Below are 17,091 nucleotides of genomic sequence, written 5' to 3' on the forward strand. Positions count from 1 at the left end.
TAATAAAATAAATAATCATATCAATCATACACATATTACATAGAACCATACATAAAACTTTAAGTTAAGTTGATATACATCTGCTTTATTACTTAATATCTTCTATTAGCAAAGAATACTGGCTTGTGCTTGTTGGAAATCACCTATGTGTAACTTGCAAGCCCAGAGAGCTTTACCCCAGAAAAATCTTACAACCTTACAGATGTGAATTCTACACAGTGCTACTCATACAAAGCATACTTCCCTGTCTATTATTATTCCTATTAAAGATGCTGACATAAGGTAGCCATCTCTGGATTTGGTCCAATGACATCTATGATGCGGCTTTCTCTGGCTTTTTATTTTAAATACTGAGTAGATGAATGACAAATAGCTTTTCCATGTCATTCTTTTTCCACATAGTGTTGTCATAATGTGGATTTCTGTAATTTAATAAGCAAATTATTCAAGGGCTTTTTTTATTTCATAATTTTAATAGAATAATAGAATTAAATAAATAATCATACAAATTATACACATATTACATAGAACCATACATAAAACTTTGTGTTTAGTTCGTTTAGTTTGTTTTGTTTATATAAATCTGCTTTATTAGTTAATATGTTCTATTACCAAAGAATACTGGCATGTGCTTGTTGGAAATCCCATATGTGCCATATGTGTAACTTCCAAGCCCAGAGAGCTCTACACTTACTGCTACTTACAAAAATGTATGTATTACAATAATACACTTAAATGTCATGAACTTTCATTCAGATTTAGCTATTTGAAGATGCATCTACCTTAATTATTAAAAAGTAGCGGTATCGATATCGGCGATACTGGCCCTGTATTTACTTGGTATCGGATCTATACCAAATTTTGCAGTATCGCACACCACTAGCAAATAACCTTTCTTGTGTATATATTTGCCTGTCTATAATTCTTATTGAAGATGCATAAGTAGTCATATTTAGATTTGGCCCAATGACATCAATGATGTGGCTTTCTTTGGCTTTTTATTTTAAGTACCTTTAGGAATAAATATTGTTATAAAGCTTTGATATTGTCCATTACAATGTTGCAGTAAAGTTGTTTTCAATTTAGCACAATGAGTATGTTTTTTTTTTTTTACGTCATGTTTTACACTTTTGGTTACATTCATGACAAAAACGGTAGTTACTCATTACTCAAGGTTTATCAGTTCACAAGTTTCTATCAAACACAGTCATGGACAATTTTGTACCTCCAATTCACCTCACTTGCATGTCTTTGGACTGTGTGAGGAAACCGGAGCACCCGGAGGAAACCCACATGGACACGGGGAGAACAAGCAAATTCCACACAGGAAGGACCCGGACCGCCCCACCTGGGGTGAGGCAACAGTGCTACCCACTGAGCCACCTTTTTCTATGTAGTGTTGTCATAATGTGGCTAAATAAAATTGACATTTATTGCATTTTGGATTTATTTATTTCATCATATAAATTATACACATATTACATAGAACCATGAATAAAAGTTTGTTTAATTCATATAAATCTGATTTATTAGTTAATATCTTCTATTAGCAAAGAAGGTGTGAACTTGTAATGTAATATTGTAATGTAATATATAAAAACACATGTAATATTAAAATGCTACTCATACAAAGCATATTTCTCTGTCTATCATTCCCATTGAAGATGCTGACATAAGTTGCCATCTCTTGCTTTGGCTCAATGACATCAATGATGAGGTTTGCTCTGGCTTTTTATTTAAAATAGCGTTAAGAATAAATATTTTATTAAGCTTTGGTATTTTCTATTGGAAATAACAAAAGTGCCTGTATCTAATTGATTATAATTGATTTTCAATGCTTTTCTACCTAGTGTTGTCATAATGTGACATGTCAGCTCTGAAAGTTCACTTAACATCCTACACCACTGCAAAACACTACAGCCCTTTATGGCTACATAAGTTTTAAATAATAAAATAAGAAAATCGCCAAGACATATTTCCTCATCTGAAATAAATGCAGTTCTTTTATTTTACACATCTCTTACGTCAGACACACTGTAGCTTGCACAAGTACAGTAATGCACTGTAATGCACCAGCTCAGAGTGATTGCAACAATGTGGTGTAATTCAATATGGCCACATCGCTAAACTGGGAAAGATAAAGAGGTACGATAGAGCAATCTGTGATGGTAATCTTGGCTTGGGACGAGTCTTTTGCAGTGCTCTGAAATTGTGCGTGGATTAACCAGATGGTGGGCTGCGAATGAATCTGATAGGATTAAACTTTGGTGCTTTCGCTAGTCGCCATCTGTTCCTCTGCATTGCCTGCTTGCCTACAGAATGTGCATGCACACAAACACATGCACGCTCACACATACATTCTGAAGAGCGCATACGCAGCTTATTCCTTCCGGTTTGTAGCCTGGAGCTGACTAGATCAGCTTTTACCCTCATGTTGAGTTTAGGTCATGGCCTTGACACTTGGTGCACCACTCTGCTGTGTTCACAATCCCCTGCTTTTTAAGCTCGCTGCACAGACGGCTTTAGGATGGCAGCCTTGTTAGCCAGCAGGGAAATAGAATTATATTTCCGACCCAATGCAGTACAGTACAGTACAGTACAGTACAAACTGGGCAGGACAGAGGGAGTTTGTTAAATGTTCTGGGAGCACATTGTTTATTGTTTATTATTTGACCTCTAAACCCTGACCAAATTGTGATATCTGGACCAATACAATATGGAATTTGTTAATATGGAATTTGTAATAAACAACAATGTTTAATACACTGAATGACATACTGTAGTTCTGTGTTGGTACAGCATAGTTACAGTGTTATTACAATGTATTAAAGGTTAACATAATTGTATGATTTATTTATATGTATGTATGTACATCAATCTATCTGTATGTTTGTCTGTCTGTCTAGCTATCTGTCTGTTTGTCTGTCTGCTGTCTATCTCTCTATCTATCTACCTATCTATCTATCTTTCTGTCCATCCGTCCATCTACCTATCTATTTATTTATCTAGCTGTCTGTCTGTCTTACTGTCTGTCTATCTGTTTTTCTGTCTGTCTGTCTGTGTCTATCTATCTTTCTGTCCATCCGTCTGTCTGTCTATCTATCTATCTATCTATCTATCTATCTATCTATCTATCTATCTATCTATCTATCTATCTATCTATCTATCTATCTATCCATCCGTCTGTCTTTCTGTCTATCTATTTATTTATCTAGCTGTCTGTCTATCTGTTTTTCTGTCTGTCTATCTATCTGTCCGTTCGTCTGTTTGTCTATCTATCTATTTATCTAGCTGTCTGTCTATCTATCTATTTATCTAGCTGTCTGTCTGTCTTACTGTCTGTCTATCTGTTTTTCTGTCTGTCTGTCTGTGTCTATCTATCTGTTTTTCTGTCTCTCTGTCTTTCTGTCTCTCTGTCCGTTCGTCTTGCTGTCTATCTATCTATTTATCTAGCTGTCTGTCTATCTATTTATTTATCTAGCTGTCTGTTTGTCTTACTGTCTGTCTACCTATCTGTTTTTCTGCCTGTCTCTGGCTGTCTGCCTGTCTGTCTATCTGTCTGTCTGTACAGATATAGCATACTAACAAAAGAAACAAACACAAGTACCTACCATGTTCCAGGTATGAAGGAGTGCCTTCTGAAGGGTCCAGTCGACGAGCCCTGCGCCCATGCTTAGAGTTGTTGTGTACAAACATATTATCAGACACGGCCAGGACATGTCCATCCACACTGACTGTCGTAGATACCACAACCTGCAGATACAGATACAAAACATGTCCTTGAATTACCAAGAATACCAAAATAAATATATTTTTCCTCCCCTAACCCTTATATATAAATCACACCATCCTAAACAGGACAATGACCACTGCTGTTCAGACTGTTAATGTCCTCGAGTAAGAAGAGTAGTTCTTCTTTAATTTATGGCTTCTAAGCTTTAAGAGTCTTAGAGTAATCAAAGTTTAATAAGTTCTGGCAAACATTAGAAGACAAGTGCCCAGCTTTATCCTACACTTAAATTGATCATATTTAAAATACTGTGTTGGATCACTGCATTTGAATTTCAAGAAAAGTACATGCCGTATTTTGAAGTTTGTGTTACCTGGAAGCGTCGCATATCTCGTGGGTTTCCTGCATTCTTTAGACAGTTCTGGTTGCACTTCAGAAAGAACTTGAGGAAAAATCTAGAAAGGCACAAAAAAACAGAATACCTCAGTATAAGTGCGTGCCATGGTAAAATGACCCATCTAGTAAATCACAGGTCTGAATCCGGGTGGCACTGTCAACTCACAGCAAGAAGGTGTAAATGTGTTTGTGTGTATCCTTGCTCTGCAATAGACTGGCTTTCTGTCCAGGGTGTTACTGTGTACCTTGCGCCTCTATTGAGAGCTGGGATAGGCTGCGGCACCCCCCATGACCCTGATTAGGATAAGCGACTTGGAAAGTGAGTGAGTGAGGTCTGAATCCTAGGGATGCCATAGTCTGCTAATAAGGGCAGTGGGCTCTTAGCTGTTAGGACTAAAGTATTCATTGTAAGGTTTTAAGATTAAAGCCTGGCACAACCATGCTGGCACCTTTGGACCCCTAAATGAGCCTTCACTCAAATGTTATATATTTGTGATGAATTTAATTTCTATCAATAGCAAATCCTAAGCATTATTTCCATCACACTGAGCTGATAGTGCAAGGTTAACCTGTTATTATCACAGGAAGCTACAGACATACAAATATGATTACATCTCAGCAGAACTAAAGGGCATGGCATCTTTTTTAATAGAAATAGTCTTAACAGCTTGTAATCTATATGGACAGAGATATTTATAAGTTCTATAGCCTCGTCCCAATGGCATGAGTAAATAATTTAACAACAGGTTCAGAAAAACACTTGCAAACCCATGCCAAGAGTTACAGTCAAAAGAAGCTAGAACTAATAGTATTGGTCATACCAATGACACTTTTTTATCAATAAATAAAGTGTTTGTAAGTGTATTAATTTTCCACCTAATGAAAATATTCCTTGTACTTGTAGCAAACGCAGCAGGTTTGATCTGCATGATTCCCCATCTTTTGATTTCCACTATTAATTAACAAAGCAGGGTTTCTCTTTGCTTTCCTTTTTACACATTTACAGTTTACAAATACGCCCTATGGGACGTCACAGTCATGACTTGCAATTTTTCCAGTTGCTTGTACCCTCAGGTTCACAGCTACACAGTATTTTCGATCTGATTTTGATCTGATTTTGAGCTGCTAAATAATTGCACACAGTAATACTGGTAATCCAACATAAGAAGGACATCTTATTAAATCCTCCTAATAAGATGTCACCAAATGCAAGTAGTGTCAATATCCTAAATTGTAAAATAAATTACATTACATGTGGGCTCAGACTTACTCATATGGGCTCATATGTTGTCATGTTGTATGTGAAAAGTAAAACATTTTTAATAAAGCACATATATTAATGTAAATTAAGAAAAACAAACAAATATGTATGTCTCTAATAACATTGCAAGAAAAATGTATTCAAAAATAAGACGGCTCTTCATTTGCACTTACTTTCGGGTAACCAATTTTAATCTATTTAATGAAATTAAATTACTTCCATATGTCTTGTCTGAATGAATCAATAATTCATATAAATCGTGGCATTTTGTGTTATATTGTTAAAATAAATGACACTAATTTTATAAAATTCAAGAGAAAAAACTGCATGTAGGTGAGGTACTGGAGGTGTAGTTACATTTATGTGACTGAAATTGGTATTTCCAGTGTGTCCTTTTTTGTGATTTTATTGTGTTCATTTGATACTGTAGTTATGTATTGGTAAAGCATAGCATGTTATTACAATAAAGCTTAACATAATCATATGATCTCTATCTATCTATCTATCTATCTATCTATCTATCTATCTATCTATCTATCTATCTATCTATCCATCTATCCATCCATCCATCCATCCATCCATCCATCCATCCATCCATCCATCCATCCATCCATCCATCCATCCATCCATCTATCTAGCCATCTATCCATCCATCTATCTATCCATCCATCCATCTATTTATCTGTTCGTCCATCCATCTATCTGTCCATCCATCCATCCATCCATCCATCCATCCATCCATCCATCCATCCATCCATCCATCCATCTATCTATCTATCTATCTATCTATCTATCTATCTATCTATCTATCTATCTATCTATCTATCTATCCATCTATCCATTTATCTATTCGTCCATCCATCTATCTGTCCATCCATCCATCCATCCGTCCATTCATCCATCCATCCATCCATCCATCTATCTATTCGTCCATCCATCCATCTATCTGTCTGTCTGTCCATCCATCTGTCTATTTATCTATTCGTCCATCTATCCGTCTATCTGGTTCTATCTATCCGTCTATCTGGTTCTCTGTCCGTCCATCCATCCATCCATCCATCTGTCTGTCTATCACCAGAACAGTGCTGGAGAGATGAAATAAAATTTTTCAGATGCAATAGTTTAGTTTTTTCTATTTGTTTATTTAATTTTGTTTATTTAATTTGTATTTAATGTTTTAAAATCTTGACTATATTAGTTAAACCTAAAAACCAATCACAGTAAATACAGTAAAACTGTTTTGATAATAATAATTTAATTGCATACATTAATATTGAGCTGAAATTTAGCTAATTTTTAACATTATTATTATTTTTTAATCAAATTGTATTCACTGCATGTACTTAACATTTAAATATTTACTTAATTTATTTTTCAACTGATTTAAATACAAAATAAATGTAATTACAGATTTACATATTATTGTATGTGTTCATACATACAAACACTGCGTTTTGTTCACACACACACACACACACACACACACACACACACACACACACACACACACACACACACACACACACACAGACACACACACACACACCCATGCATCCTTTGGTTATAATACACTATATGGACAAAAGCATTGGGACACCCCTTCTGACTATTAAGTTCATGTGATTTAGCCTCAACAACTGCTAAAATGTGTAATAAATCAATTATATAAAGAAAACGACATGCTTCCAACTTTGCAGCAACATTTTAGGGAGGGCACTTTTCTGTCCCAGCATGACTGTCCCCATGTGTACAAAGCAAGGTCTATAAAGACATGAAGAAAAGCACAGAGCCCCGACCTCAGCCACACCAAACAGCTTTGGATTGAACTGGAACATCAATTACTTTAGTGCCCAGCCATACAAATAAATACTGTTTTGACTGAATGGGCATAAATTCCCACAGAAATACGTCATAGTCTTGTGAGAAGCCTTATTACAACAGTAATTGATGTCATAGCTGAGAAGATCACAAAGACGTCAATTTACAGTATTTTATTACCATTTGTGTTTGAAATGTCAGGTGTCCACATACTTTTGGCTATGTGTCTTTAAGTTCAACTCTACTACAATCCTTTAGTACAGTGTATTGCTGTGTGTGCTGTTGTCATTTTTTGACAACTGTATGTAACTTTGAGTGTTGGCTGGGATTTGCACGGGATCTTCGTGGATCTGTCATTTGTCTGATGCCCTTGTTATTACACATTCCACAATCCTTTGTTCCATCCCTCTTCCATCCAGTCCCAACTGTTCTGGTGGCTCTAATGAGCACAGGTCAGAATGACAGCCCCCACTCACTTGTACACACTTGAAGACAATGTAGCATCCGGGGCGAGACTATACAAAGATGCAGAACTGGCCTTCCGATTATTCAAAGCATGTGTGACTGTGTGTACACAAAGAGCAGTGAAAGTAGCGCTGTTTTGCTAACCAGATTCTTCCCCGAGGGCTGGCTGTATGGAGTATGTTGGGAAATAGGGGGGGTGGAGGCATCAATGATATCATTTACTGTTAGACCTCTGAGGCCTGCAGCTTTCGTGATGCAGTCAGTCTGAGCTCCCCGTGATCTCTCTATCCAACTCTGCTGTCTCTCTCAGCTGCCCCTTTCTGTCAATAGCACCCAGACTGTGACCCATTCTTCCTAACACCAGGCTTAACCCCAACACTGATATCACACACGCTCTGTAGTTCTAAATCCCCTGCAAAAACCAGAGGGCACTTGCTTTAGCTTCACAAACCTACACATTGGTCTCTTACTGCTCCCACTCTTTATCTACGTTAGAAGTGGGCGTAATGCCAAAAATATTATACTTCAGTTCTTGAAGACACAGTTTAAGTTCAGGAATTTTTCAATGCACTTGCTTTAAAAATACAAAGAAATAGTTTGGATTTCCAGCAAGCTGGTTGCATTGTTTTAGTACATAAAGCCAAAGTTTAAATTCAGCATATGAAGGTTTCATAATGTATGAATATTCATTCATTCATTGTCTGTGTGACCCTGAATTTTTTAATTCAGGGTCATGGTGGGTATAATTTACTGGGTAATAGGTTGCCAGGGCACACACACACAGGGCAATTAAGTATCTTCAGTTAACCTGACTGCATATCTTTGGACTGTGGGAGGAAACCGGAGCTGCCAGAGGAAACCCACACGGACACGGGGGAAAATACAAACTTCACACAGGAAGGACCCAGCCAGATCTACCTGGGAATTAAACCCAGAACCTTCTTGCTTTGAGGCGACAGTGCTACCCACCCCTGTATAAATCTAGAAAAATAAATATATACAAAACTACAGTTGTATGTTTGGCAGTAAAACTACAGTCTTATAGGTCACTACACATATGTGTAGCATAATTCAGAACATAACAGACACAACTGTGATTTGGGAGGCTTTGACCTAAGCATACAATCTGCCTATCGTCTACCACTGAGTAACAATGACACGCGACAATACCTGGAAATTGTATCATTATAATTATACCATAAAAAATTAAGGCTCATAATTTTATTGTTATATGTAGATTCAAGTTTTGTAGCATGAGCTTGTCAGGAGGCCACAGGAGGACACTCTCCTTTCCCTAGAACACCTTGTAAAAAGACCACATGCTTTAAGAAGTGATTGAAGACAGACTATTAAGTGCAATTCACCCAGAATGGGCTATTACTACAGTGATTATAGTCAGTATATCCGGATTTTCAATATTTACAACTATAACTAGTTTACAGCTGTAAGAACTAGAAGATTAACATATCAGTATAAGGTCCCTTGGTTGGCACAGTGGTACTGCACTGCCTACTATCGCTATAATCCAGGGTTTGAATCTGCAGAATTGCTATCAGCCAGTTAGGAGTTTACATACAGACACAATTTGGTAAGTCTGGGGGTTGGTTGTCTGAGGCCCTGTGATGGATTGGCGTTCTGTGTAAGGTGTTACTGCATTGAATAAAGTAGGATAAAATGAAAATAAAACATGAGAATTAAATAACGGGATATTCCGCTAGCACATCAGTACCGAGTTTCTGAACTCCTCGGTTCGAAACTCGGTGTTGCCCCAGGTCGACTGGGCGCCATCTGGCAGACATAATTGGCAGTGCCTGCAGCAGATACCAATTGGCCACCGCATCTGCAGGGTGGGGGCCGGTCTATGTGTGGGTGGGTTAAGTGCGCTAAATCTGGAGGAAAATGGGGAGAAAATACATAACAAAAAAGAATGAAATAAAATATGTAGGACAAAGAAGTGGATGAATGTGAGAGCAGAAGAAAGTGAGATAAAGTGTTGCAGTCACTAATTATATATACATTATTTTATTATATTTTATTATTATATATTATTTTAATTATATATGTGCGTAAATAAATAAAAAAAATGGTAAAAAATAGAAAAGAAATATTTGTAAAATTTGTAAAATACTTTTATTTACTAAAATTTTTGTAATTTTTATTTATTTATTTTTGTGTTTTTACTTAGATTTTTTTAAAGTAATATTCTTTTGTATTTATATAGGCATAAACAATACATATAATGATAAATATAAATATTCTATTTTTGTACTCTCAAATTTGAATGCTTTAAATAAAATGACTTGTAACTGCAGCTAAAATGAAAAGTAAAATTAAATATATTAGATTATAGATTACATATATTATATTATAAATATTACATGCTTGAAATAATAAGGATAATGATATAATAATATAAAAATAATAATATATATATATATTTGATTTCTTTACTTTTTATAATGTAGAAAAAATATTTTTATTTTGATTTTCAAAATGTAATATTTTTTTTGTATTTACATAGACATAAACAATACTGTATAATAGAAAATATATTTTTTTTATTATTTTTTTTTTTTGTACTCTCAGATCTAAATGTTTTACTTAAAATGAGTTGAACTGAAGAGTAAAATCAAACATATTAGATTATAGATGTATTTTGCAACTTTATGCCAAATATTACATGCTTGAAACAGCAAATGAATAAGAATGACATTATACAACCTTTATTTATATTGATAATCTGCTCTAAATAACTAAAAATGACGAATCAGCTCCATAATTAAACCCATCAATTCACAGCTAGCGTGCAATACTTGCCATTAAGTTGCAAATCACCCAAAACACACTTACAATCTTAAATCTATTCGATTTTACTCTTCATTACAGCTGCAAGAGCCACATTCATTCTCCAAATTGTTTGCACGAGCTGTGTGGGCAACGGAGGATGAATGTGAGCAGAGCATAGCAGGGCAGAAAGAAAGTGTGAGCTAATCTAATGTCAGCACTAAATGCGGCATTGTGGTGGTGCAGCATGTGGCATGTGTGAGTATGGTGTTACCCACACCCTCAGTAAATGAGACCAAGTTGACGGCACCGGCCATCAATTATTCAGAGGCTGAGATGGCAATTATGGCACTGAGCACAACCAGCATGAATATTTTATGAAGGCTAAGAAGACAGAGAGAGAAATAGAGAGAGAAAGAGAGAGATCCAGCATTACCAATTTTCACCATGGAGCCCACTCGACTCGCTATGGCATGATATCTCTCTTCATCTCCCTGATCTCTTTCACTTTTTTTCTCTTCATCTTCCACCACTCTGTCTTTATCTTCAGCTCCCCGATTGGTTCACCCCAGACTGATCTGAATGAAACATCTTAAAGTGTCCCCGGTGCAGTTCAGGCACCCAGGCTCTCCATTACTCCAGCGCTGTGAGCATGGCAGGAATGCTGCAGTTGTTTCGAACCTCGCCATGCAAGCGGTGGCTAATTGAGTAACAGGACACCGAGCTGAAGAGTGATGGCCTAATCTTTGGAGCAACAGTGTCAACGCGTGCCAGCCCCACTGTGCCTCCCTGTCTGCTCTCTGTGCCTATTTGCCTTCCACCAAGTTCCCCTCTGAAAAAAACACGCATTGCTCACACTTCAAAAATACACGCTTCATGTCCCTGCCAGACCCAACAGGAACGTACTGTAAGTGACAACACTGGTTTTCTTAATTCAGCCGGGAGGAACACTAACAGAACAAACACAGAAAATAATGACGTGAACTGTTGCAAACTGAAAGCACGTCGCGAAATGAAAGCAGATTTATCCAAATATTAACCATGAATAAAAAATACAAGCAAAACAACGTGACAGATACTGTACAACATGGCTTCTCTCTTCCCCCCGTTTAGCCAAACAAAGAGCGAGCATGGGGTGCTGACAGTCTGAAAACTGTCAGCAAAAAACACGTCTCGGAAAAGATCCACCCAGGCAAATAAGTAAAAATATCATTGGCTTGCTTAGCTGGTCTTTCAGATGTCTTACCCCTCGTTCATACCCACCCCCACCCTGTCTCGTTATGGCTTGATTTCTGCACTGGCCTGTGAATTTGGTGCAACTCAAGAACTATTATGAAAAAAAAGCACAAAAATTGCTTATAATGACACAAGAGGGAGGGATAGCTCACTAGTTTTCCACAAATAAATAGAGGGTTTATTTTGTGTGAGAGGGTGAAATATAACAAGGTATAATTAAAAATCAGCAAAAGATTCGTTCTGTTGAATCAATCCACAGTGAAGTTGATTCTATCCTAAGAACACTGGAACACACTAGACACATAGCACTACTCAACTACAAAGCACCACACATGCAAACACACTTAATACTACACACCTCATTGTAAGTGGGGACTGAGCCCAGGTCACTGGAGCTGTGTGGCCCCAAAACCTACTTTGATTGCAGAGCTGCACGGTTTATTGGACTTTATGGCTTGCTTTTCGTCTTGACAATGCAGTGTAAATTGCGAGCGATTATAGACTTAAATGTGTCCATTTGCAAAGTCCAGTTACATTCGAATTGCAACAAGTGGATTCTAACTGTTCTTCAATGGTCAGGACCACCACAGAGCCACCACAGAGCAGGTATTATTTAGGTGGTGGATCATTCTCAGCACTGCAGTGACACTGACATGGTGGTGTGTTAGTGTGTGTTGTGCTGGTATGAGTGGATCAGACACAGCAGCGCTCCTGGAGTTTTAAAATACCGTGTCCACTCACTGTCCATTCTATTAGACACTCCTACCTAGTTGGTCCACCTTGTAGATGTAAAGTCAGAAAGGATCACTCATCTATTGCTGCTGTTTGAATTGGTCATTTTCTAGACCTTCATCAGTGGTAATAGGACACTGCCCACAGGACGCTGTTGGCTGGAAAGTGACTGACAGTGAGGTGTTTAAAAACTCCTTCAGCGCTGCTGTGTCTTATCCACTCATACCAGCACAACACACACTAACACACCACCACCATGTCAGTGTCACTGCAGTTCTGAGAATGATCCACCAATGTGCTTCTGTATAGTAAGTGGAGCTGATAAAATGGACAGTGAGTGTGGAAACAAGGAGGTGTTCATTTTTGTTCATTAGTTAACAAGTTTAATGTCAAACACAGTCATGGACAATTTTGTATCTCCAAGTCACCTCACTTGCATGTCTTCGGACTGTGAGAGGAAACCGGAGCTCCAGGAGAAAACTCACACAGTAAGGACCCAGACCACCCCACAATGGGGATCAAACCCAGGACCTTCTTGTTGTGAGGCAACAGTGCTACACACTGAGACATTGTGCCACCCTTGAGGACAGTAAAAGATAAAGTAACTGATAGAAAAGTAGAATAACTCATTGAATTTATTTAATTTAAAGTAAAAAAATTTCAATCAGTCAATCGAGCGAAAATATTTAAAAACAAAGTATTTACAGAGCACACACTGCCCTCAAATTATCTTTCACACGTTTCACAAGTTTTTCTGTTCTTTTTCTCTTTTTTTACGCTATTAAGTCCTAAACTATCTCCAGTTAAGCCAACTCGTGTGAGAGACATGCGGCACAAAAACAGAACGAATGATGACGGGAAGAGAAAGAGTGAAAGGAGTAAGCGACGTCGAGCATTCACTTCAGTCAGAAAAACTAAACCCTGGAGATAAGTGCGTTGTGGATGAGCAAATTATTTTACATAATAAACACTTCATATTCAAGCTTGTAATTGATAGCTGAAGTCGGGCAAGCCGGCGCAGCCGCCACGTTTGGGCTTTGGGAGCTGTCACTCAGAACTCGAGTGCTGGAGGAGGTGGGGTAACGATCGTCATCTAACAACTGCCTGTTTTAATACTATCATTAGTGCTACAGTGTTAGTGTTTACGGTGCCGTCGACGGGCCTAAACTGGTCATGTCAGGAGTAGGAGCAACTGCTCCTGTGGGTTTGTAATGTTATGGAATATACTGGTATGGCAACACATGCTAGAGCAGTGAAGATAATAATGTGATAAGTCACATATGTGCTTGGTGGACAGATAGAGCGAGAGAGGAGTGGAGTTAGCGGCGAATATCCCGCTTCAGAGCTGTTTCTGTCCTCACATGTGTAATCTGCCTGACTCAGGCTTAGCCTTGGTTGTAATTGTCAAATTAATGATGGATTAAATGGCAGATTACATGATGACCCTGGTTTTAGATAATCAGATGGAAATAAGATCATGTATGATCTTTCAACTGCTTTGTGGAGAGCACTGGTTTGAACAAAGTACCATAATATGGTCGTATCAAACAGTGACTGTCACAATTGTAATTGTGTAATCGTGCAGGAAAGATCTATGTCCGTCATGTTTTACATAGATTAAAAAACAGAAAGAAAGACCCTCCTGTATATTTCAGAAGCTGTAGGCAAACACCTCAATAATTCATGGTGTAGAGATTGATTTTTTTCCTTTGGCGAAAAACAGCAGATGTGGCAGAGAGGAAGGTGGAGCCAAGCAGGAAGGGATGATGGGGAGGGCAACGAAAGGGTTATCAGCTCAACGGATCACTTTCCTCCCCACTTATGGTGTGAACAATGGAGCTTTTAAGTGCACTTTCAAATTACCCCAAAGGTTGAGAGTGCACTCGCTTATCTCTGAGAACGGCTTATTTATGTTTGTAAAATAATGCCAGTTGATCCCACTTTTAGCATCTTGAATGGAATATGGCAATGCGTGCTCTATTAAGGTGAGCGAGAATATGCTGAGCATAATTGATTCACAACAAGGGAAAGTGAACAAAAGGGACACTAGTACAGGGGAAATTAGTACAAATAGAATAGAATGCCCTTAATTGCCACATATACATACACTGATCAGCCATAACACTGTCCATTTTAGCATTTTATCAGCACCACTTACCATATAGAAGCACTTTGTAGTTCTACAATTACTGACTGTAGTCCATCTGTTTCTCTGCATACTTTGTTAGCCTGCTTTCACCCTGTTCTTCAATGATCATGACCCCCTCAGACCACCACAGAGGAGGTATCAATTAGGTGGTGGATCACTCTCAGCACTGCAGTGACACTGACATGGTGGTGGTGTGTTAGTGTGTTTTTAAACACCTCACTGTCACTGCTGGACTGAGAAAAGTCCACCAACAAAAAATATACTCAGCCAACAGTGCCCCGTGGGAAGCATCCTGTGACCACTGATGACGTCTCAGTAATGACCAACTCAAACAGCAGCAATAGATGAGCGATCGTGTCTGACTTTACATCTACAAGGTGAACCAACAAGGTAGGAGTGCCTAATAGAGTGGACAGTGAGTGGACACAGTATTTAAAAACTCCAGCAGCACTGTTGTGTCTGATCTACTCATACCAGCACAACACACACTAACACACCACCACCATGTCAGTGTCACTGCAGTGCTGAGAATGATCCACCACCCAAATAATACCTGCTCTGTATAGTGGTACTGACTATTAAAGAACAGCATGAAAGGGGGCTAACAAAGCATGTAGAGAAACAGATGGACTACAGTCAGTAATTGTAGAACTACAAAGTGCTTCTATATGGTAAGTGGAGCTGATAAAATAGACATTGAGTAGAAACAAGGGGGTGGTTTTAATTTTATGGCTGATCAGTGTATACACGTGTACAGTACAACAAAAATTTTTCTTTGCATATCCCAGCTTGTTTGGAAGTTGGGGTCAGAGTGCAGGTTAAGGGCATTGCTCAAGGGCCCAACAGTGGCTGCATGGCAGACCTGGGATTTAAACTAAACCCAAAGCTTTACCCACTAGGCTACCACTGTCCCCCTAAATAACCTAAATTGCAAGGAAATGCTACATTCAGCTTTGACTTTCTGACCCAAGAAGAAAACCCAAAGATGAATCTGTACCAAGAAATTCTAGATCTCTTCAACCCCAAGTTAGGTTGACATTACAATAATAAAGAAAAAGAACTACTCTATTTTTATACTGTTATTGTATTCACTTTGGATCAATCAATATACATATAAAGTTCATATTACATCAGGGTTTTGGGTCTCTGATAGAGTTTTCTAAAGACAGGCTTCAGTAGAGGCATCTGTGATTTTCCATTATTATGTATGTATTATGTATGTACAGTGTATCACAAAAGTGAGTACACCCCTCACATTTCTGCAAATATTTCATTATATCTTTTCATGGGACAACACTATAGACATGAAACTTGGATATAACTTAGAGTAGTCAGTGTACAACTTGTATAGCAGTGTAGATTTACTGTCTTCTGAAAATAACTCAACACACAGCCATTAATGTCTAAATAGCTGGCAACATAAGTGAGTACACCCCACAGTGAACATGTCCAAATTGTGCCCAAATGTGTCGTTGTCCCTCCCTGGTGTCATGTGTCAAGGTCCCAGGTGTAAATGGGGAGCAAGGCTGTTAAATTTGGTGTTTTGGGTACAATTCTCTCATACTGGCCACTGGATATTCAACATGGCACCTCATGGCAAAGAACTCTCTGAGAATGTGAGAAATAGAATTGTTGCTCTCCACAAAGATGGCCTAGGCTATAAGAAGATTGCTAACACCCTGAAACTGAGCTACAGCATGGTGGCCAAGGTCATACAGCGGTTTTCCAGGACAGGTTCCACTCGGAACAGGCTTCGCCAGGGTCGACCAAAGAAGTTGAGTCCACATGTTCGGCGTCATATCCAGAGGTTGGCTTTAAAAAATAGACACATGAGTGCTGCCAGCATTGCTGCAGAGGTTGAAGACGTGGGAGGTCAGCCTGTCAGTGCTCAGACCATACGCCGCACACTGCATCAACTCGGTCTGCATGGTCGTCATCCCAGAAGGAAGCTGACGCACAAGAAAGGCAGCAAACAGTTTGCTGAAAACAAGCAGTCCAAGAACATGGATTACTGGAATGCCCTGTGGTCTGACGAGACCAAGATAAACTTGTTTGGCTCAGATGGTGTCCAGCATGTGTGGCGGCGCCCTGGTGAGAAGTACCAAGACAACTGTATCTTGCCTACAGTCAAGCATGGTGGTGGTAGCATCATGGTCTTGGGCTGCATGAGTGTTGCTGGCACGGGGGAGCTGCAGTTCATTGAGGGAAACATGAATTCCAACATGTACTGTGACATTCTGAAACAGAGCATGATCCCCTCCCTTCGAAAACTGGGCCTCATGGCAGTTTTCCAACACGATAACGACCACTAACACAACCTACAAGATGACAACTGCCTTGCTGAGGAAGCTGAAGGTAAAGGTGATGGACTAAACCCAATTGAGCACCTGTGGTGCATCCTCAAGTGGAAGGTGGAGGAGTTCAAGGTGTCTAACATCCACCAGCTCCGTGATGTCATCATGGAGGAGTGGAAGAGGATTCCAGTAGCAACCTGTGCAGCTCTGGTGAATTCCATGCCCA

General features: G+C 38.7%; 1 protein-coding gene across 1 annotated transcript in view; it reads right to left on the reverse strand.

Annotated features, from left to right (window-relative positions):
• The window catches only part of ebf1a (EBF transcription factor 1a), a 220,317-nt gene that overhangs the window by 57,804 nt on the left and 145,422 nt on the right, over positions 1 to 17,091 (reverse strand). Inside the window, exons 8-9 of the mRNA XM_062999912.1 lie at positions 4,104 to 4,185; positions 3,612 to 3,753 (exon numbers count right to left, since the gene is read on the reverse strand). Coding sequence (XP_062855982.1) covers positions 3,612 to 3,753; positions 4,104 to 4,185 — 224 coding nt within the window. The remainder of the gene's footprint in view (positions 1 to 3,611; positions 3,754 to 4,103; positions 4,186 to 17,091) is intronic.

This window comes from Trichomycterus rosablanca, chromosome 8 (assembly GCF_030014385.1).
Source record: "Trichomycterus rosablanca isolate fTriRos1 chromosome 8, fTriRos1.hap1, whole genome shotgun sequence".
NCBI lineage: Eukaryota > Metazoa > Chordata > Actinopteri > Siluriformes > Trichomycteridae > Trichomycterus > Trichomycterus rosablanca.